At 46.3% G+C, this 23,000-nt stretch overlaps 2 protein-coding genes and 3 non-coding genes across 7 annotated transcripts; 4 read left to right on the top strand and 1 right to left on the bottom strand.

Moving 5' to 3' along the window:
- Nucleotides 1–28: 28 nt before the first annotated feature.
- Nucleotides 29–12,377, bottom strand: LOC134757796 (endogenous retrovirus group K member 18 Env polyprotein-like). Its single transcript, XM_063702243.1, has 5 exons — nt 11,310–12,377; nt 4,325–5,952; nt 1,703–1,751; nt 259–378; nt 29–140 (listed from the first exon to the last, which is right to left on the bottom strand). Exons 2-5 carry the CDS (start codon nt 5,892–5,894, stop codon nt 29–31), a joined length of 1,851 nt encoding a protein of 616 aa, XP_063558313.1. The 5' UTR covers nt 5,895–5,952; nt 11,310–12,377.
- A 1,036-nt stretch (nt 12,378–13,413) lies between these two features.
- On the top strand, nt 13,414–13,546 carry LOC115931759 (small nucleolar RNA SNORA71). The gene has a single exon (XR_004068214.1). It is a non-coding gene; the product is annotated as a small nucleolar RNA SNORA71 (small nucleolar RNA).
- Nucleotides 13,547–17,688: 4,142 nt separating this feature from the next.
- On the top strand, nt 17,689–22,433 carry LOC101125828 (uncharacterized). Of its 3 annotated transcripts, XR_002003933.4 has the most exons (5): nt 17,689–18,697; nt 18,839–18,996; nt 20,037–20,105; nt 21,774–21,959; nt 22,045–22,433. XR_002003933.4 is itself a non-coding variant. In XM_055373229.2 (4 exons), the coding sequence occupies exons 1-2, from the start codon at nt 18,165–18,167 to the stop codon at nt 18,943–18,945; spliced, it is 327 nt and encodes a 108-aa protein (XP_055229204.1). In that variant the 5' UTR covers nt 18,039–18,164; the 3' UTR covers nt 18,946–18,996; nt 20,037–21,959; nt 22,045–22,433. The 3 variants fall into 3 exon arrangements, 1 of the variants encoding a protein (XP_055229204.1); XR_010132352.1 differs by lacking the exon at nt 20,037–20,105; XM_055373229.2 differs by having other exon boundaries at nt 18,039–18,384; nt 20,037–21,959.
- On the top strand, nt 19,459–19,590 carry LOC115931758 (small nucleolar RNA SNORA71). The gene has a single exon (XR_004068213.1). It is a non-coding gene; the product is annotated as a small nucleolar RNA SNORA71 (small nucleolar RNA).
- On the top strand, nt 20,745–20,878 carry LOC115931756 (small nucleolar RNA SNORA71). Its single transcript, XR_004068211.1, has one exon. It is a non-coding gene; the product is annotated as a small nucleolar RNA SNORA71 (small nucleolar RNA).
- Nucleotides 22,434–23,000: the final 567 nt, after the last annotated feature.

Here is a 23,000-nt window from a genome sequence, read left to right on the forward strand (position 1 = left end):
CTGGTGTGTGATTTACATTTATGGTACATTACAATTCCGACTGGCCACGTTTCCAGTGCTCTGTAGTCACACGTGGCTGGTTGCTGCTGTGCTCCCCAGCACAGATATAAGGCAATCTGGCTCTCATCAGCCCTTTGGAGCTGGAAGAGACGCAGCAAACAGTAGGCTGAGTGCATCCACAACCCACACCCACCTCCGCCGCCCCACCTATCAGACTGAAAGGGCTTGGCCTCCTGCATATTCAGATTGAGGCCTCACCGGGCTGAATCTTCTGGGCTGGCAATTAAGGCCAAGGTGCCCTCAGACAGCTGGGAACGGGCAGAACTGCAGATTTTCTGTAGTTCCAGATTTTCTTTTGCACTCCTTATTCTCATAACACTAAGGAGGGCACCTTGGCGGGTTCATTCCTGCAGCCCCAGTGCCTATAGGAGGATGGACACCTAAGAGGAGTGGTTCATGCTTGTTCCACGGTAGTGGAACAGGATGTTAAATTAGCCAGGCGTGGTGGCGGGCGCCTGTAGTCCCAGCTATTCGGGAGGCTGAGGCAGGAGAATGGTGTGAACCCGGGAAGCAGAGCTTACAGTGAGCCAAGATGACACCACTGCACTCCAGCCTGGGTGAGAGAGTGAGACTCCATCTCAAAAAACAAAAAAAAAAAAGGAAGTTTCAGCTGACAAATGACAAGGTCAGGAGTTCGAGACCAGCCTGGCCAACATGGTGAAACCCCATCTCTACTAAAAAATACAAAAATTAGCCAGGCGTGGTGGTGGGTGCCTGTAATCCCAGCTACTCGGGAGGCTGAGGCACGAGAATCACTTGATCCCAGGAGGCGGAGGTTGCAGTGAGCTGAGATCATACCATTGCACTCTAGCCTGACTGACAAGAGTGAAACTCCATCAAGAAAGAAAGGAAGGAAGGAATGAAGGAAGGAAGGAATTGAAAATCCAATAAAATTGCTGTTGTGATAAGCAAAAATTGATTTGAGTATTGGCAGTTTTTGAAGTTTCCGTGATAAAATAGCAGCTGCCTTCCAAAGAAGGTGCTGGACCAAATGCAGAACTGAGGAAGGAGATAACCGAAACATGGTTGCTTGTGACTCTTGAATCTTCTCTTCCAATTGGAGGGTATTAATGGTACAGAATTAGAAATGAAAAAGAAGGTGAATGATGAATTATATTTCTTATGAAAAAGCAAGAGCTGTGAGTCTCACCCCCTGCCCCCAAAAGGGAGAGACAGGGAGGGAGCCCGTGCATCTCACCTTGACTCATTAAGAAGCACTTTAGCAGGTCACAAGGGAGCTTGACATTTGTCACTCAAAGTTGGGGAGCACAGGTGACTGGGGCCCAACCCACTCCTGAGTCAAAGGTTCACAGTCTCTTTCTGTAGGAGTAGAATCTGTGGTATGAATGTCTGCCTGGGACCCAGGAGGTCCCATCCATGAGGGAACCTGCTAGGGTGAGGGGATTCCAAGAAGAGGGTCTGTGCACACATCAGTAGGGATGCAACAGGCAACAGGAGGAGTCTCTCTGAAGAGCCCATGAAAAAGGCCACAAGATCAACCTTTGAGAAGCCTGGGATTGGTAGGGAAGGCCACAAGAGAAATAATCAGGATTAAACATCTCCCTAGCTTGGAGAGGGCACGGGCTTCTTACAAAAGCAACAGACAAGAGATGTCTCCCCTCTCCTTACCCTTTTACTCTACCTGCTTTTATCCTGGAAGTATTGAGAGTCGGCAAGTGGACAGAAAATTCCTGTTGAAGAGAAACATATCTGGATACGTGAAGAGAGAAGCCCCACGTCCCTACCCCAGCCTATCCCGTACTTAGTCCCAGCTGGTGGAGAGGAGAGAAGTCTTACCTATGGAAGATCATTGAAAACATAGTAATGCGTTAGACTGAACATTTAAACTTGTTGAATGGATTCAGCAGATCCTTAACTAATCCTGGTGGGTTTTTTTTATTCTTTTTTGAGACAGATTCTTGCTCTGTCGCCCAGGCTTGAGTGCAGTGGTGTGATCTCGGCTTACTGCAACCTCCGCCTCCTGGGTTCAAGTGATTCTCCTGCCTCAGCCTCCCGGGTAGCTGGGATTACAGGCGTGTGCCACCATGCCTGGCTAATTTTCGTATTTTTAGTAGAGATGGGGTTTCACCATGTTGGTCAGGCTGGTCTCAAACTCCTGACCTCGTGATCCACCCACCTTGGCCTCCCAAAGTGCTGGGATTACAGGCGTGAGCCACCACGCCTAGCCTTTTTTTTTTTTTTTTTTTTTTTTTTGAGACTGAGTCTGGCTCTGTCGCCCAGGCTAGAGTGCAGTGGTGCGATCTCGGCTCACTGCAACCTCCGCCTCCCAGGTTCAAGCAATTCTCTTGCCTCAGCCTCCTGAGTAGCTGAGATTACAGGCGTGCGCCACCATGCCCGGCTAATTTTTTTGTATTTCTAGTAGAGATGGGATTTCACCATATCGGCCAGGCTGGTCTCAAACTCCTGACCTTGTAATCCACCCACCTTGGCCTCCCAAAGTGCTAGGATTACAGGCGTGAGCCACCGTGCCTGACCCTACTAGTGTATTATTAAAAAATAATAAAATAAAATAAAATAAAATTGTTGAATGGAAACTGTGTTTTCCATTTTTAGTGATTGCAAGACTTTTTATTACCTAAGAATGATCAGAGAAATTCTAAGGCTTTTGCCTGATATTTTTCTAGGGGCAGGGGAGAGACGCTCCCACTTAGCAAGTCTAAGCGACGTATCAGGAGTCCTGCTTTCAACGTACTAGTTGCAAAGGATTGGACTGTAGCTGGGAAGACAAGGTTCCACCACAGGAAGTCTGTGACCTCATAGTGGCTGAGAAATCCCCGGGGCCTGGAGCCCCTTCACCAGAAGAGATGGAATCATGGCTGGCTGGACAGCGTCTTCCAAGGAGTTGGTGCCCGGAGTCTAGGTGGGAAGTCAGCAACTGACCATGAAAGGCCTGCAGGAGCTCCAGACCCATCTCCACACCAAGAGTGACCACCGTGCTGCAGATTTTGTTGTATCTGTCCATTCTCCTCCTCGGCTTCTTACAGCTCCTCTGTTACTGCGTTTTTCAGGAGTCCATTTGGGTGATGAGCACTCTCTGGGGGTGCTATGGGGGCATCTTTGGAGCTTGGCAGCAGCGTGCTGTGATAGAAAACGGGTAGATGGGCTGGGCGAGGTGGCTCACACCTGTAGGGGTGGGTTGCCCCTACACACCTGTGGGTCTTTCTCGTAAGGTGGAACGAGAGACTTAGGAAAGAAAAAGACACAGAGACAAAGTATAGAGAAAGAAATAAGGGGACCCGGGGGACCAGCGTTCAGCATATGGAGGATCCCGCCAGCCTCTGAGTTCCCTTAGTATTTATTGATCATTCGTGGGTGCTTAAAGAAAAGGGGGTTGTGTCAGGGTCACAAGACAATAGTGGGGAGAGGGTCAGCAGACAAACACGTGAACAAAGGTCTTTGCATCATAGACAATGTAAAGGATTAAGTGCTGTGCTTTTAGATATGCATACACATAAACATCTCAATGCTTTACAAAGCAGTATTGCTGCCCGCAGGTCCCACCTCCAGCCCTAAGGCGGTTTTTCCCTATCTCAGTAGATGGAGCATACAATCGGGTTTTATACCGAGACATTCCATTGCCCAGGGACAGGCAGGAGACAGATGCCTTCCTCTTGTCTCAACTGCAAGAGGCATGCCTTCCTCTTATACTAATCCTCCTCAGCACAGACCCTTTACGGGTGTCGGGCTGGGGGACGGTCAGGTCTTTCCCTTCCCACGAGGCCATATTTCAGACTATCACATGGGGAGAAACCTTGGACAATACCTGGCTTTCCTAGGCAGAGGTCCCTGCGGCCTTCCGCAGTTTTTGTGTCCCTGGGTACTTGAGATTAGGGAGTGGTGATGACTCTTAAGGAGCATGCTGCCTTCAAGCATCTGTTTAACAAAGCACATCTTGCACCGCCCTTAATCCATTTAACTCTGAGTTGACACAGCACATGTTTCAGAGAGCAGGGGGTTGGGGGTAAGGTTATAGATTAACAGAATCTCAAGGCAGAGGAATTTTTCTTAGTACAGAACAAAATGGAGTCTCCTATGTCTACTTCTTTCTATACAGACACAGCAACAATCTGATCTCTCTTGCTTTTCCCCACATTTCCCCCTTTTCTTTTCGACAAGACCGCCATCGTCATCATGGCCCGTTCTCGATGGTCGCTGTCTCTTTGGAGCTGTTGGGTACACCTGTAGACTAACAACAGACAAAACAGGCACACAAGGATTAATATGAGATTTATAATCGTAGTACTTCCGATGGTCTTAACCCAAGTGACAGGGTTAAGATTTGCGAGGCCATCAGCAACTCCTGCAATTGTCTCAGTTCCTGGCACCAGATTTAAATGGGCTTTTGATGCTTTGAAAATTTGTTCTTTTAATTTGGAAATGTCTAAAGTGAGATTATCTTCTCTTTCCTGTAGATGGCGTCTAACCATGTCCCAGTGATGCTCAGACTCATTATAAATTTGGGGTGTAATGCAAAAGTCTGACGTATTCCAGTCACACTGTAACTGGAAACGATGTTCTAAGCTCATGAGTCTGTCTCCCATCCAAATGACAGTTTGTCTAAGATCATTAATTTGATTTGCCAATTTTTTATTAATACTAGATTGTGAATTCCACAATCTTGTAGAATTTTTTTGCCAATCATTAACAAAGTTTACCGACTGAACAGAAGAGTGCAATACAACTCCTGCTACAGCAGCCGTAGCTGTGACTGCAATTAATCCCATAATCACTGCAATTAAAGTAAAAATGAATCTTTTGGATCTATTTAAAACACCTTTTAATACTTCAGTCAAAATATGGACGGATGGCGAGGCCTCCCAAGGTCGGTCCATGGACACAGGGATCCACACGCCCTCTCTTGCTCTCACCAGCAGAATACGGTGTTGCCAATTAAAAGTTGAATCAATGCAAGTAAACAATCTACAATTTTCACAGGTTATAGTCTGGGAGTCTGGTTTAATAACTATATTTCCTACAACTAGCATATAAGGGGGCTTTACGCAACTTTGTAAAGGAACTGTTAGACTGGAATTTAGGTCGATAGTATAAAATGGCTTACGATCTCTTGTTTCTAAAGTTTGATTTCCAGACCAAATTCTAATGTGGTGTGAGGCCACAGTAAGCCTCCATAATTTTGGATGTTCAGGACCAGAAACAGGACTTATTATTTTTGGTCTTGGGGTAGAGATTCCTTTTTCTCCCCATTTCCAAGGGTAGAAGGACTGTAATTTTTTATACTTATGTTTGTCTAAACTTTCTGTTAAGTCACTATCAACAGCTGGACTCACTTGTGTACTTGGGCACGACTGAGTTTGTCCTGAGCAATTGTGGTAGAATTGACCTCGAGGTGCCCAATCTATAATAGTTCCGAATTCATTGTTTTGTAATATCACCGCACTATTGGCCACACATTCTTTCCAAACTAAAACTTCTGTATTTTTTGATTCTTTGGGAATTTCCTTGGGGCAAGGTTTCCCTTTAGGTCTAAATTTTAATGATCTTTGATAAGAAAAGTCTTGTAAATAATTTACCCGTGGCCTGAGTGACATCCCGCTTACCATGTGATAAGTGAATCTACTGATGGGACTGACAGTAGGTACTTCTACCAGCCAATTTTGGACTGCAGGCATTAAACATCCTGGTGCTCTCCCTAGGCAAATAGGAGGATAACGATATCCAATGGAAATATTTATCATCATCCCTTCTTCCTCAGGTTTGGCAGGGCAGCGATCATCTGTGGGGCCAGGTACCCATACACTATCATTAACATATACTTCTATAGGATTATTCATCCATGTGACTGGTGTTACCATCTCCGTGGAGGCGCTTTTCTTTGCATCTCTGATGGGTTCATTGTAGAACTTCAAATGTCTAGTGGGTATCCAAACAGGAAGCTGATTTTCTCCTGGTGAAACACAAGCAAAACCTCTCCCCCACGTTATCACCTTCCCTATTTCCCATGTCTTATTTTTATTATCTTTCCACCAAATTAGTTTTCCTTCATGTGGGCTGTTCTTTTTACCAGTAAGATGTTGTTCTGCAGAAGTAGTAGTCTGATTTCTATAAATGTTTAAAAAATTTAAAGTATAGAGTGCTAGATTAAGTTGCATCTGAGGAGTGGTACACTCCTTACTGTCTCCCCCTTCTTTTTGTTTAACTAATTGAGTTTTGAGTGTTTTATTAGTTCTTTTAACTATGGCCTGTCCTTGGGAATTATAAGGAATTCCTGTTGTATGTGAAATTTTCCACTGACTTAAGAACTTTTGGAAAGCTTTACTATAATATTCTGGTCCATTGTCAGTTTTGATTTTTTTTGGAACTCCCATTACAGCAAAACAAGACAATAAATGTTTTTTAACATGGGAAGTACTTTCTCCTGTTTGGCAAGTTGCCCATATGAAATGTGAATAAGTATCAACTGTTACATGAACATATGATAATTTTCCAAATGAAGGTACATGCGTGACATCTATTTGCCATAATGCATTAGGACGCAGACCTCTGGGATTAACTCCTGCCTCTTGAGTGGGCAGGTGTAAGACTTGACACTGGGTGCAATGTTGTACAATATCTTTTGCCTGTTTCCATGTGACATCAAATTTGTTTTTTAATCCTGCTGCATTTACATGAGTCAAAGCATGAAGTTCTTTTGCTTTTATGAATGCAGATGATACCAGTAAGTCAGCTTGTTCATTTGCTTTAGTCAAAGGCCCTGGTAAGTTAGTGTGTGCTCGAATATGAGTAATATAAAATGGGAAATTTCTTTTTCTTACAGTTTGTTGTAATAAATTGAATAGCTGGTTTAACTGATCATCCATGCTATATTTAATTAGAGCTGTCTCAACATCCCTTGTAGCCTGTACTACATATGTAGAATCTGATATAATATTGATAGGTTGGTCAAAATCTTGTAACACTGTAATGACTGCAACCAACTCTGCTCTTTGAGCCGATTGATATGGAGTTTTGATTACTCGTTCTTTCGGCCTTGTATAAGCCGCTTTTCCATTGCTGGAACCATTAGTAAATACTGTTAGAGCATTTTTTAAAGGTTCACGTCTGGTAATTTTAGGTAGAATCCAAGTGGTCAATTTTAAGAACTGGAAGATTTTCGTTTTTGGGTAATGATTATCAATAATTTCCACAAAATTAGCAAGACCAATCTGCCATGCACCAGAATTGATAAAGGCTTGTCTAACTTGTTCCTTGGTTAAAGGGACAACTATTTTGTCTGGGTCATTTTCACATAATTTTATTATTTGTAATCTTGTCTGACCGATTAATGTAGCCATTTGATCCAAGTACAATGTAAAAGTCTTAACTGTACTGTGAGGAAGGAATGACCACTCCACAAGATCAGTATTTTGAATAATGATGCCTGTTGGAGAATGTGCAGTGGCAAAAATCAAAAGTTGGAGTGGAGCTAAAGGATCTATTCTATTTATTTGTGCTGACTGAATTTTTTTTTCCACTAATTTAATTTCTTTTGTTGCCTCTGGGGTTAACATTTTTTTACTATTTAAGTCTGAGTCTCCTCTTAAGATAGAGAACAAATTTGACATGGCATAAGTAGGAATGCCTAGAGTTGGCCGAATCCAATTAATATCTCCCAGCAATTTTTGAAAATCATTTAGTGTTTTTAATGTGTCTTTTCTTATTTTTATTTTTTGTGGCTTAATTTTTTTATTTTCTATCTGCATCCCTAAATAATGAAAAGGAGTAGAGGTTTGGATCTTATCAGATGCTATTGCCAGTCCTGCGTTGGCAACCTCTGCTTGCAGAAATGTATAACAGTCAATTAATTTATCTTTCGTTTCTGCAGCACATAAAATATCATCAATATAATGAATAATATAACAGTCTGAAAACTTGTCTCTAACTGGTTGAAGAGCTCGACCTACAAAATTCTGACAAATAGTTGGACTATTAAGCATTCCCTGAGGTAGCACTTTTCACTGAAACCTGGTGGCTGGTTCTTTATTATTTATGGCTGGTATAGTAAAGGCAAATTTTTCGCAATCCTGCTCCGCCAGAGGGATGGTAAAAAAGCAATCCTTTAGATCGATTATAATTAAAGGCCAGTCTTTTGGGATCATGGCCGGAGAGGGCAACCCAGGTTGGAGAGAACCCATGGGTTGAATTACGGCATTTACGGCCCTTAAGTCAGTTAACATACGCCATTTGCCTGATTTCTTCTGAATTACAAACACAGGAGAATTCCAAGGCGAGAATGAAGGCTCAATATGACCCTTTTCTAACTGTTCATTTGCTAATAAATGTAAAGCCTCCAGTTTTTGTTTAGGTAGCGGCCACTGATTTACCCACACCGGTTTTTCTGTTTTCCAAGTTAATGGTATGGGTTTAGGAGGCTCTACAGTGGCCGCCCCTAAAAAGGATACCCTATTCCTTCTGTTTTTTGATTTATTTTAGCCTCAACTGGAACTTTAATGCCGTCTTCATTTTTTTCTAGTCCCTTTCCTGGTATATATCCCATCTTGGACATGATTTTTTGACTCGTGGGGCTATATAATGGAGCGGGCATGGTGATTTCCGCACCCCATTGTTGTAATAAATCTCGACCCCACAGATTAAGAGGAATTGAAGTAATCATTGGCTGAACAGTACTTTCTTGATTATTTGGCCCTAAGCAATGTAAAATCTCAGTACTTTGATACACTTCTGAGGCTGTGCCTATGCCGACAAGTCCTGTAACAGCCTTTTGTTTAGGCCAATTTTTTGGCCACTGATTTAAAGCAATGATAGAGACATCTGCTCCAGTGTCTACCAACCCTTTAAACTGTTTTTCTTGAATTATGGCCTTACACACAGGTCTGTTCTCTGAGACCTGACTTGCCCAATATGCAGCTTTTTCTGTCGGATCAGTGCTTCCAAACCCTCCTATTTTTTTTATTTTACTATTTCCACCCTTAATATATGGCAGGAGTAATAATTGAGCAATCCTGTCTCCTGGACTGGCACTCCAAGGAATTGAAGAGCTAATAACCAATTGAATTTTGCCTTTATAGTCTGAATCAACCACGCCAGTATGAATTTGAACTCCTTTTAGATTTAGACTTGATCTTCCTAAGATTAGTCCTACAGTCCCCTCAGGCAGGGGGCCATATACCCCTGTGGGGATTTTTTGTGGGGGCTCCCCTGGAAGCAGAGAGACTGCTTGTAGAGTACATAAATCTACTGCTGCACTGCCGCTTGTGGCGGGGGACAATTGTTGTATTGTGGTAACTGGCTTATTTCCTGAAACACTTGGGACAGTGGGGGTTGTTGTCCCTGAAAACCCTGAGGAACAAATGGCTGAATTGGGAATGCCCCAGTTTGTTGTGGGGCCTGAGGCTGGCCCCTTTGCTCGTTTCCCGACAATGGTTGCCCATTTTTATTAAATTTAGAACGACATTGACTAGCCCAATGTTTTCCTTTTTTACATCTTGGACATAAGTCAGGTGGCTCTCTACCTGTTGGAGTTGCTTGAATAGTTATATTCTGTTTATTTAAGACTGGGCAATTTTTTTTTAAGTGACCAATTTGGCCACAATTATAACATTTTCCTCCAAATGTTCTAACTTGTCCTCCTAAAACAACTCCTGTTATTGCTTGAGCCATAAGCATAGCTTTATGCATAGCTCCTCCGATTTCATCACAGGCTTTTACATATTCTGAGATTACATCTGATCCTGTAGGAACCTTTCCTTTTAATGGCTTAATGGCTGATTGACACTCAGGATTGGCGTTTTCATATGCCATCAACTCCACTATGACCTTACGGGCTTTTTCATCGGCAATTGACTTTTGAGCAACATCTTGGAGCCTTGCCACAAAATCAGGGTAGGGCTCTTTTGAACCTTGTCTTACTGTATTAAATGAGGGGCAGACGCTTCCTGGGTCTTGGATTTTTTCCCAGGCTCTAAGGCAGATAGCTCTAACTTGCTCAATGGCCTCATTTTGCATTAATGCTTGTTGACTAATAGTACTCCAATTTTGACCTGTTTCTAATAGTTGATCTGCATCTATGTTAACTGGAGGATTGGCAGCCCTATTTTTTCGGACCTGTTCTTGTACCCCATCAATCCACCAAGTCTTAAATTGTAAAAATTGAGAGGGTGAGAGAGACGATTTTGCCAGAATCTCCCAATCATAAGGAATGAGTCTATGTCCATGAGCAATGGAATCTAATAATGTCCTCATATAAGGGGAGTTGGGTCCATACTGTTTTACTCCCTCTTTCATATCTTTTAGCATTTTTATCGAAAAAGACTTGTATCTGGCCTCAACTGTGAGAGGCTCTCCCTCTTGGGCTCCTTCTCCAGGTGGCATCGGTTCTAACGTTACTGGGAATTGCCACGCCTCAGTATCTCCTTCCTTTCTTGATTTATCAATAATTTTATGTAATTCACTACCCTGTCTACTAGGTGGTGCCGTAGGATCAAGTCTCCTAGTGGGCGGCTGAGGGTACGGCACCCTGCCCTGTGGTGCTGGGGGCATTCCTGGATATCCATACTGACTTTCTGGGGGTGGCCGATACTGAAGTTCAGCCGGCGGCCAGTATTGATAAGCTACTGGTGGTTGGGTCTTATTTTCTTTAACCTGCGTTTGAGGTTGTAATCTTACAGGCACCTGACCTGCTGGAAGAGGACTTGGCCCTCGTGGTTTAGACTCTGATGGCCCCACTAATTCTGGACCTTTTCCTTCTAATTTTAACGTTTTAGGATATATCACCTCCTGTAATTGATTATAGTCAACATTTTGCGTTGACTGAGCCATTACCGGCTCTGCTACATATTCGCAATGTAAACCTTCCCTTTCTTTCTGGGATTTTTTCCTTGTCTTTTCATTACAATCTATTAAACAGCTTCCAGGGGCGTCAGAAACTGAGACGCTATCTTCTTCTGTTTGAAATGGTTCTAAAGCTGCTTTAATAATGGCCCAATCATTCCATACTGTAAGTGGAATGATATTACCCTTCCTACATGCTTGTTTTAGTTCCTTACCAATTCTTTTCCAGTCTTTTAGATCTAAAGTTCCTTGTTCTGGAAACCATGGGCAAAATTGTTCTATTATTTGAAATAGCTTGATTAGATTTTTTGTAGATACTTTAACTCCCCCTCTTTTTAAAAGAATTTTAATAAAGCTGAGATAAGAGGCATATTTACTTTTAATTTTACTTTTAGTTTGCCCCATTATCACCCTAGCTTCTTCCGAGCGCACAAGCTTACCGTACGGCTGACTGTAGATGTACTCGGGATCTCTCGTCGACTTGTCCTCAATGACCACGCTCGAGCGTACCTTCACCCTAGAGAAAAGCCTCCACGTTGGGCACCAGATGTAGGGGTGGGTTGCCCCTACACACCTGTGGGTCTTTCTCGTAAGGTGGAACGAGAGACTTAGGAAAGAAAAAGACACAGAGACAAAGTATAGAGAAAGAAATAAGGGGACCCGGGGGACCAGCGTTCAGCATATGGAGGATCCCGCCAGCCTCTGAGTTCCCTTAGTATTTATTGATCATTCGTGGGTGCTTAAAGAAAAGGGGGTTGTGTCAGGGTCACAAGACAATAGTGGGGAGAGGGTCAGCAGACAAACACGTGAACAAAGGTCTTTGCATCATAGACAATGTAAAGGATTAAGTGCTGTGCTTTTAGATATGCATACACATAAACATCTCAATGCTTTACAAAGCAGTATTGCTGCCCGCAGGTCCCACCTCCAGCCCTAAGGCGGTTTTTCCCTATCTCAGTAGATGGAGCATACAATCGGGTTTTATACCGAGACATTCCATTGCCCAGGGACAGGCAGGAGACAGATGCCTTCCTCTTGTCTCAACTGCAAGAGGCATGCCTTCCTCTTATACTAATCCTCCTCAGCACAGACCCTTTACGGGTGTCGGGCTGGGGGACGGTCAGGTCTTTCCCTTCCCACGAGGCCATATTTCAGACTATCACATGGGGAGAAACCTTGGACAATACCTGGCTTTCCTAGGCAGAGGTCCCTGCGGCCTTCCGCAGTTTTTGTGTCCCTGGGTACTTGAGATTAGGGAGTGGTGATGACTCTTAAGGAGCATGCTGCCTTCAAGCATCTGTTTAACAAAGCACATCTTGCACCGCCCTTAATCCATTTAACTCTGAGTTGACACAGCACATGTTTCAGAGAGCAGGGGGTTGGGGGTAAGGTTATAGATTAACAGAATCTCAAGGCAGAGGAATTTTTCTTAGTACAGAACAAAATGGAGTCTCCTATGTCTACTTCTTTCTATACAGACACAGCAACAATCTGATCTCTCTTGCTTTTCCCCACACACACCTGTAATCCCAGCACTGGGGGAGGCCAAGGCAGGCAGATCACTTGAGGTCAGGAGTTTGTGACCAGCCTGACAAACATGGTGAAATCCCATCTCTACTAAAATAGAAAAATTAGCCGAGCGTAGTGGTGGGTGCCTGTAATCCCAACTACTCAGGAAGCTGAGGCATGAGAATCGCTTGAACCCAGGAGGCGGAGGTTATGGCGAGCCGAGATTGTGTCACTTCACTCCAGCCTGCGCAATAGAGCGAGACTTTGTCTCAAAAAATAAAATAAAATGAATAATAAAAGTAAATTAAATTTAAAAATAAAACAAAATATAAAATAAAATAAAAATGATGGAGCATCAGAGACGCTTGGGTCCCAATCTCCTCTGCCACAATCTAGCTCTGTGCCCTATTCTTTTTTTTTTTTTTTTTTGAGACAGAATCTCGCTCTGTCGCCTGAGACAGAATGTCGCTCTGTCAGGCTGGAGTGTAGTGGTGCAATCTTGGCTCACTGCAAGCTCCGCCTCCTGGGTTCACGCCATTCTCCTGCCTCAGCCTCCCGAGTAGCTGGGACTACAGGCGCCCACGACCACGCCCGGCTAATGTTTTTGTATTTTTAGTAGAGACAGGGTTTCACCGTCTTAGCCAGGATGGTCTTGATCTCGTGACCTCGTGACCCGCCCATCTCAGCCTCCCAAAGTGCTGGGATTACAGGCTTGAGCCACCGCGTCCGGCCACTCTGTGCCCTATTCTTAACCTCAATTTACTCATCCCAAAAACAAAGCTGTGAGGGAAAGGAATTTCTACTATTGTTGTTGTTATTGTTCTTATAACTACAATCCTGATCTTTTCCAAAGCCAAGATATTTCCCTCTCTTTTACCAGAAGTGTGTTCCCTTTAATTCCCCAGCAGGGAAATTTTACAGGGTTTGGAGAACAGGGTGGCCGTTGCTGGGCTCTGTGCTCACTGGGCTGCTCTTTCCCATGCTGGCCGTTGGCATCTGCCTCCCGCGCTGTCTCATGCTGTGCTCTCTTTCTGTGTCTGCATTTGAAAGTGATCATCAGCTGCCTGTGCCTTCGTCATCGATAGTACAGGCAGGTGAACTGCGCAAAGCATTTTCTGTATTTGGAGGGTCCATCTCTATCCTTGGAAATGCTAGTGCTTTTCTCACATTCGACTTCTCTTCTGTGAACACTCTCAAGCCTCTGGGGCATTGTGGGCTGTCATTTTGTTTGGCCTTTCTCAGCTTGACTTCTTGGCAAAAATTAGGCTGTGTATATCTGGGACTATTTGTTGCCCAGGACAAGGTTAACTACTCAAGGGATGGCTGAGGCTCACAGAGCATGAGCCCTGCACAGAAGAGGTAACATTTCACCAGCCAGGTGAATTGTACGGAAATTAGCAATCGAGTATATGAATACATACAACATTGAGTATAGATCATGATTATGATAGGATTTAAAGAAAGATGGCTTCTTGGAGATGGTGTGCTTTGGTGGTTTTCTGTTTGTTTGTTTTTGTTTTTTGAGACATGGTCTTGCTCTGTTGCCCAGGCTGGAATGCAGTGGCACGATCAGAGCTTACTGCAGCCTCAACCTGCTGGGCTCAAGCGATCCTCCTGCCTCCGCCTCCCAAGTAGCTGGGACTACAAGCACATGTCATCACACTTGGCTAATTAAGAAAATTTTTTTTGTAGAGATGAGGTCTCACTATGTTGTCCAGGCTGGTCTCCAACTCCTGGGCTCAAACGATCCTCCCACCTCAACCTCTCAAAGTGCTAAGATTGAAAGTGTGAGTCATCGTGCTTGGACCTTGGTGGGTTTTTCTTTTTTTGGAGACAAGGTCTTGCTATGCTTCTCTGGCCTCAGGGGACCCTTCTGCCTCAGCCTCCCCGGTAGCTGGGACTACAGGTGCACACCAATGCATCTGGCTCTTGGTGGATTTTTGAAGTACTCAAATAGGAGTCCTTTAAAGTTGCAATGGGAAGGCTCTTAAGGGTCAGGGGGAGAAAGAGGAAGACTCTGAAGCTGAAGAGGAGGAAGGGATGGGGAGTGGACACCTGTGCTGGTATGTGGATAAGTTAGGAACTGGAGGGGGCAGTATCCCCCCATCTCATTGCATGGCCTGTAATAGATGATCTTTAAATGTTGATGCAAAAGAAGAAAGGGAAATGCTCATTGTGGCAACAGGAGAGGGCTCACTTAATTCTGAAATGTAAGAAAAATTACTTGTGTCCCAGTCTGCTCTTGGCTCTGAGGGCTTAAAAAAAATGAAAAAAGGCTGGGCGTGGTGGCTCATGCCTGTAATCCCAGCACTTTGGGAGGCTGAGGCAGGTGGATCACTTGAGGTCAGGAGTTTGAGACTAGACTGGCCAAGATGGTGAAACCCCGTCTCTACTAAAAATACAAAAATTAGCCAGGCATGGTGGTGGGCGCCTCTCATCCCAGCTACTTGGGAGGCTGAGGCAGGAGAATCGCTTGAACCCAGGAGGTGGAGGTTGCAGTGAGCACGCTACTGAACTTTAGCCTGGTCAACAGAGCAAGACTCCATCTCAAAAAAAAAAAAAGAAAGAAAGAGAAAAAAAAGAAAAAAGCAGGACAACTTAACTGATTCAAATAAAATAAAATCAGGGCCAGGCATGGTGGCTCACACCTACAATCTCAGCACTTTGGGAGGCTGAGGCAGGTGGATCATTTGAGGTTAGGAGTTCAAGACCAGTCTGGCCAACAGGGTGAAACCCTGTCTCTACTAAAAATACAAAAATTATCTGGGTGTGGTGGCGTGTGCCTGTAATCCCAGCTAATTGGGAGGCTGAGGCAGGAGAATTGCTTGAAGTCGGGAGACAGAGGTTGCAGTGAGCTGAGATCACACCACTGCACTCCAGCCTGGGCGACAGAGCGAGACTTTGACTCAAAAAACAAAACAAAACAAATAAATTAATGAAATAACAAAAGCAGAAAATGAGCATAGGGCCAGGCCTGGTGGCTCATGCCTGTAATCCCAGCATGAAAGTACATCAATAGGAAATGTATGTCAGTGTTGTGGAACAACATCTCAAAAACCCTTGGAGGATGTTATGGACTGAATATGAGACCAAGGCAAGAGGATCGTTTGAGACCAGGAGTTGAAGACCAGCCTGGACAACATAGTATGACCCCATCTATACAATTTTTTTTCTTTTAATTAGCGGGGCCTGGTGGCATGCGCCTGTAGTCCCAGCTACTCAGGAGGCTGAGACAGGAGGATCGCTTGAGCCTGGGAGGTCGAGGCTGCAGTGAGCCATAATTGCACCACTGCACTGCAAGCTGGATGACAGAGCAAGACCCTGCTTCAAAAAAAAAAATTGGCAGACTTCAGTTGGAAAGTCTTGGCCTCAGTGCCCTTGAAGGGCAGGAGTAGTGCTTCTGCCTTGTGAATGCCTTCTGACCCCACCAATGGGGAGAGGTGGACACGAGAGTTGGGCAGATGGAAATCAGTTGTATCTTTATCAATGGTGACAGCTGGATGCGACCACCTGCAGGCTCCCTGACACCTGCTCCTCCTTCCTTTACCTCTGTTGCAGCCCACCCTCCAACCCCTACCACACACACTGCCATGCTGGATAGGGCCTGCCAGGTGAGCTTACTCAGGAAGGAGTGGGGACTCAGCCAAGGATCCCATGAACAAGCAAAGCACAGACACCCTGAGGGGTGTGCAGCCTCAACAAGTCCTAACCCACACTCAAGACAAATTAGATGAGGGACCTCAGAGATGGGTCACTCCTCCCAGAGCTCCAGAAAGGGTGGAAGTGCCTATCCTTGGCTCAGAAGGTAATTTTGAGAATTGAGAGCTTGAGTGTGAAAGGTTGTAAAAATCAGGCCAGGCACGGTGGCTCACACCTGTAATCCCAGCACGTGGGAGGCCGATGTCAGGCAGATCACCTGAGGTTGGAAGTTTGAGACCAGCCTGGCCAATATGGTGCAATCTACTAAAAATACAAAAATTAGTCAGGCTGTGGTGATGTGAGCCTGTAATCCCAGCTACTCAGGAGGCTGAGGCAGGAGAATCCCTTGAACCCGGGAGGCAGAGGTTGCAGTGAGCTGAGATCACGCCACTGCACTCCAGCCTGGGTGACAGAGCAAGACTCTGTCTCAAAAAAAAAAAAAAAAAAGTTTGTGGAATTCAGAATAGCATTTCTCAGAAAGCCCCGCTACTGCTTGCAAACCTTTTTTTCTAATGACCGTGCACAGGTTTCACTGTCACAGGTTTAATTAAAGTCTTCTGCTTGATCTCAAGTAGCGTGGAGAAAAAATTCATCTAAAGTGTTGCCCTTCAGAGATATTTTCAAGGGACTTTATTAGAAGGACCATCATTTAAGGATTAGATGGTATGACAGAGGGTGACTCTGCTACACCAGGGAAGAACATGCTAGGGAAAACACCTTCTTTCTTTTAAGTCAAGTGTTTTCTGTGTCATCAGATTGCCCAAGCATCCCTGGCATCTCTGCTTCTCAACCATAGGCTATGATGTGTATGGTGCTCCCATGAGTTGTGCAGTACACGACCTGCACAACCATATGTGGCAGTCCTGCCTACCCTCAATGGAAGCAGGATGGAGATGTTCCCCTGGGTAAACGTGGCATATGTCCCTCACTATAAGCAAAAAATCAGAGCAAGTGTGAAGTCAGAAGTCCACCCAGAGAGAGAGGCAGAGTTGCAGGACAGGGATGGAATTCCAGTTCTGGTGTTCGTTGTCTTGGAGGCCCAGTTTGACCTCTGCCCTTCCCTTCGCTTGATTATATAAGTTTTCCAATAATGTATTTTATTTTTAAAGCGTAAGTTAGGTTTCTATCACCAACACATTCTATCTAAAAGCCCAAGTCTTTTCCTTAACTTGTCCTAAATGGCCAGTTATTAAGAAATTCCATTGAGGGTTTGGCTGTTGCATACAGCCTTGTGGGCATTTTGCTTATCCATGTTGACTTTCTCATCTGGGACACTGGCCTACGTAGTACGTGATTCCAGCAGACAGGGCAGTATGTTGAGCTCTTGAAATAAGTATGTTGTGACAGCCTTTGTTACAGCATTAAAAGAACAGTCTATTCTCAATGGCTGACCCTTTATTTGTATGCTGACGTCAAAAACAAAACAAGACTGCAGACACACTCTTGCCAATGCTAGAAGGGATGCATGTTTGAAGTGGATTTTTTTCTATTTTTTTGCTTGGAGAGGAGGGTGTGTGGACACCAAGCTGGCCATGGTCCAAGCTGACCTATTTGCCAGCCGACCCCTGTCTGGGCTGCCATAACAAAGTGCCATGATGAACTGGGTGGCTTATAAACAACAGAAATTTATTTCTCACAGTTCTGGAGGCTAAAAGTCCAAGATCAAAGGCACCAGTATATTTGGTAAACTAGGAAGCGGTGAGGGCCCACTTCCTGGTTTATAGACTGATGGCTGTCTTCTCACTGTGTCCTCAAATGGAAGCTGATGTTTCACAAATATTTTCTGGGTAAATGGATGGGCGAGTGAACTCATGAAGGGATGCTCCATTAGATGAACGCTTGGATAAAGGGCGTTAGTGGAGGGACAGAATTGCAGCTCCGTCCTCCCAGGGGGCGCTGCAGGCACGTCTGCGTGGGCAGGGGCCCGGCGGAAGCGCCGCTCTAGGCTGCAGCCGCGCCCCCAGCCGTATTTCCGCGGGCGCTGAGCACTAGAGAGAGCGTCTTGTGGCTGCGGCCTGCCCCTCAGCCTCCTCCGCGCGGTTACCCCTGTACCCGCCGCCATCCGTCCTGGCGCTCCGGATGAGTCAATGAGGGGCAGCGCCCGAGGAGTGGTCTTTCCCAGAACCCCTGGTGGCCTCCCAAGGCCGGTGCTGTATACCTCCTCCCCGACAAAAGGGGAAACTGAGGCCCCGAGGGGAGTGGGAAGAGCCGGCTGGACGTCAGGCCCAGCCGCTGGTGCAGTGGTCCGTCCCCTCCGCCGGGGTGGGCCCCTCGGGTTTCGCGTGTTCTCGGGAAAGGGAGTGGCGGGTGAGCCGCGCCCTCGGCCTTCGCTGGGCTAAGCCGACCCCATGCGGACGTCAAACACCCCCAGGTCGGCACAGCCTCTCTGCGGGGAGGCTTAGTGCCCCCTTGAGAAACGGCTCGGCAACGCTGTGCCCGGGGCCTTGCACGCGGGCTGAGGGGGGCTAGAGACCTCGCGACTTTTACTCCCCCGACCCCGATCTCCGACTCCTGACTTTGGAAGCCCCCAAAGCTGCTTTTCGGTTGCCTACAAAGTGTCGGTCATTGTGCCACGTCCTTGGAACCGTGAACTCATTCTCTCCTCAATAACCTTTAAAAGGTAGCTGTAAAACCTCCATTTTACAGACCAGTTGGCTGAGGTTTAAATGGAGGACGCTCCCAGGGCCCCAGAGGGGCGAATTCCAGACTCCTTTGCCAGGACCTTGTACTAAGCCACTTCCCTACGCTTTTCCCTGCCTAGGCCTCGTGGGCTGTGCGGCTATCCTGGAGACAGATGACAGCTCTCCCTTGGATGGCTTTGCTGGTTCCTCACCAGCCAGCGCCCCCATTTTTCCTGCAGCACCCTGATCTGCACTCCCTGAGGGGCTCCCACTGTCCGCGGTGTGAGGATGTCCCTGGGTAAGTGGTGCTGGTCATGAGCACTTTGGGGGACCCTTCAAATTCCCTTCTGGAGGACCCCAGCGGAGGGCATGGTCATGAATTCCGAGAACTGTATGGCAAAGCCGGGTGCAGAGGAGAGCCTGGCTAAGTTCTTTCATTCTCCTGAGCTTGACTTTCTGTAATGTAGGGAAACTGCGAAAGCTCTGTAAGTGGGGAGATCTTGCACGTTTTTCTTGCTTTTGAATCCATGATGTCTGTCTACTTGTAGATACTCAATATTTGTGGGATGAATGAACAATTTAAGCCTTTTTTTTTTTTTTAACCAAAAATTGGTCTTCTGTGACTTTCTTGATGGGGGCAGATGAGATCTTTGTACTGCATTAAGTGGATAGCGCTCAGGTCCTTTGGGCTTGGCGCTTTGGCAATCTCCAGGCAGCTCACTTTGGCCTCTGTTCCTGGATCCCCTTTGCTCTTTTCTGCGCCTGCATTTGTAAGTGATCACGGGCTGCCTGTGTCCTGGTCATTGGTACTGCAGGCAGAGGAAATGCGGGAAAGGTTGCTGTGTTTGGAGGGTCCACATCTTCACCCTCCTATCCCAGGAGCTTTCCTACACTCCTGCTTCTCAAAGCTGCACACACCTGGGGCCTCCAGGGGATTGGGGGCTGCCGTGTGTGTTATGTCATGATTAGAGCTTTCACTTCCTGCTCCCTGCTGTTGGGAACCAGGCTGTGTGTGTTGCTTAAATTCCCCTTGGTGACCAGCAGAGTCACTGCCACTCAGCCATGGCACACTGCTGTAAACCTGGTTTTGATCTCCTTTCAATCTTTTGCTGATTAACTACACACTGATCAGTGTTGGCCACCCTCACCCTGCCATAGACCATCCGCTGTCTTCCTCTGTAGAGTTAACTATTTTCTCTTTTATGAGGAAATAGTGTGTTTGCTTAGGAGTGTTTACTGTCTGGTAACTACTGTGCTAAGCCCTTTCCTGTTGCCTGCCATCCCTGCTGCGAGCAGGGACAAGCTGGGTGCTCACTCATGGCATCTTACCTGTTGCAGATAGTCCACTGTGTGCACAGGCATGGGAGTTGTCATGTCGAGAACATGCTAGACCTCAGTGTCCTTGAGGTAAGATCTCTGGTTCATTCTCTGGAATGTTGGTTCCTTGTATCTAGTACAGTTCTGTACATGTTCCCAGGGGCTTTGGGGTTGGTGTAGGGGAGCTGAGAGGTGAGATGAGAATGGCACTGTGGGTCCCCAGATCCGCTGTCCACCCAGCCAACCCAGATCACCTCTGGCCTTTCCTGTGCCTTCAGGGCTTGCTGCTGGGGGAAAACCTCCAGAGTCCCACTTTGGTAATAAGAGGTCTCTGCCCTTTCTCCCTGGGCAGCAGGATGTTGTAATGGAAAATGAGTGGACCTAGGCTTCAGAGACTCTGGTCCCCTGGCTTTGAATCCCCTTCTGCCACTATCCCAGTCAAGGACTGATTGAGAACCTAATTTTCTTCATTTGGAAAATAATGTTCTGATAGAGGTGACTTTTGTGGTGCTTGAGACCACATGATTCCTATCATTACCAACCAATATTTTCCGATTGTTTTTGCCCCATGTGACTTCTCTGTGATTCCTCCTGGCAAGGAAGTTTTACAGGAAAGCAGGGCCACTTTTGGGATCCTGTGCTGGGCTGGATCATTTTCCTGGACTGGACCTAGTCCACAAGCTGCTGGCATCTGTTTCTCCTCATGGATCTCTTTCTGCCTTTGTATACACCTGCATTCAAAAATGATCACGGGCTGCCTGTGCTCTGGTCATCAATAACGCAGGGAGAGGAATTGCTGAAAGCCGTTTCCCGTGTTTGGAGGGTTCACACCTGTCCCTTTCAAATGCTGGCGCTTTCACACACTCCTTCTCTCCTGCCAGCACCTTCTGGTCTCAGGAGCATTGCAGGATGTTGTGTGAGTGAGTGATGGGAGACACTTTAGTATGGCTTTTTTCAGCTTAGCCTCCTGTTATCAGAGAGCAGTCTCTTTCAGTGTCAAGGTTTGAGTACTAGATGGTGGAAAAAGCCTGTGTGAATTATTTTTAATGAATAAGTGTGATGATGGGTGGCATACAGTCACTGCCTTAAGATTTTCAAAGAGAAGCAGCCTTTTGGAGGTGGTGGGCCTGGGCAGGTCTTTCAAGGAGTGGGATGTGATGGGCAGTAGAAAGGTATTCCAGGGAGGGGTAGCAACATGAGAAGGTCTTTCAAGGATTGGGATGTGATGGGCAGTAGAAAGGTATTCCAGGGAGGGGTAGCAACATGAGAAGGTCTTTCAAGGATTGGGATGTGATGGGCAGTAGAAAGGTATTCCAGGGAGGGGTAGCAACATGAGAAGGTCTTTCAAGGATTGGGATGTGATGGGCAGTAGAAAGGTATTCCAGGGAGGGGTAGCAACATGAGAAGGTCTTTGAGTCTGGGATGAGCAAGAGTGTCTAGTCCCACCAGGGAGACAGATGTGTAGGCAAGTAATGAAAGCATGGAGGGATGGCTGCTGGGGTGGTCCTTGGCTCCCAGCACGGCGAGGTGGGACATCTATGGGAGGGGCCCTGAGAGGTCTCTTGAGCTGTCTTTCTGCCAGTTGCACATCTGCTCGGTTGCCTGTTAAGACTCTTAAGACAGTTTTGCTGGACTCTTAAGTTTTTATTTTGATATTCTTTGAGAGCATTGAGATTCCTTTTTGAGATGAGTTTGGTATGAAAGAAACTGGCAACTCATACCCGATTGATTAACTGGGGGCATTCCCATTGACATCAGCTTGAAGAAAGACGACAGAACACTGGAGACCAAGTACTTGCAGCCTTCTGCTCTGCGGCCCCTCCTCACTCCAGGGATGCCGCCTTGGGTCTGGAGACTGTTAGAGGAAACCCCAAGAGGTGCAGGCACTGAGCCTCTCAGGACAATGACCTGGGGTCCCAGCTCCCCTGGAGGGGCCTCCTCATGGTAAGTGAATGCCAAGAGGTTAAGTTGGCCTGTGTTTCCGAGGTGGAAATTCCAGGTCGCTGGCTTCATTTGTCTTCTCTTTTAGATTGTTTGGGGGTTGATCACAGACCAAGAGTGACGAGTGATGTCACCCTGTGACTCATGGCCGGACCTTCTTGCCCCTATTGTCTCAGCACAACATTATTCGACTTTTCCCTCAGCGTGGGTGAGCAGAGGAAAAGCCCTGTGGCTCTGGGGACTTGGGATCCAGAGTTGAAGACCCTTCAGCTGGCTCTGCCCTGCAAGTGCCACAGAGTGCCATGGCCCAGGAAGACAGGTTTTCTTCCATCTAGGCCAGGCCATCCAGTGGCCATCCTCCGTGTCCTCCCGCCTCCTCCTGGTGTGAGTTCTGAAAACCAAGAATTTGTTCCTGTTGACTTTTTCTGTGCTATGGACCCTTGTCGTCTCACCCACTCAATAAATCTTGAAACATGCCCTGCTGCTTGTTCTTTCATTTTTGTGTGTTTGGTTTTTTTTAAATCAGTATCTCCATGTGCCAGCAAGACTGGGTGTAGAGACTGGGTCACAAGGGCAGGTCTTCTGGTTCTCACTCATTAAGACTTTCCCCTTGACACATACCTAAGGCTTGACCTAGGGAATGTGAGATGGGACGTGGGATTTGGACTGGGGTTGAACAATAATCCCAAGTGCATCTAGGGGTGGGGGGGTTCAGGCTTAGGAGAGAAGGGGAACTCTTAGGATTAAGTTGGCGGGGGAAACATTTGAGCCAAGGCTTTGGGAGAGAAGACTATGACGGGATGACTTAGGGATGGAGGCAGGGGCTGGAGTCCTTGAAGAATGCAAGAGCGCCCTGAGCTCAGGTGGTGGATTGCAGGTGAATGTAGGAGTTGGTTTTGAGCAGAGGAGAGAGTGGAGTGTACGAGGAACAGCTGCACTTGGAGAGCTCTGGGGGTGTGGCAGGCAGTGCCAGCCGCTGGGGCTTCTGTTACCATGAGATAGATTTGGTCTTTGGGGATTCTCTTTGGTAGCAGTGATCGCAGT

Source organism: Gorilla gorilla, chromosome 21 (genome assembly GCF_029281585.2).
Source record: "Gorilla gorilla gorilla isolate KB3781 chromosome 21, NHGRI_mGorGor1-v2.1_pri, whole genome shotgun sequence".
Classification (NCBI taxonomy): domain Eukaryota; kingdom Metazoa; phylum Chordata; class Mammalia; order Primates; family Hominidae; genus Gorilla; species Gorilla gorilla.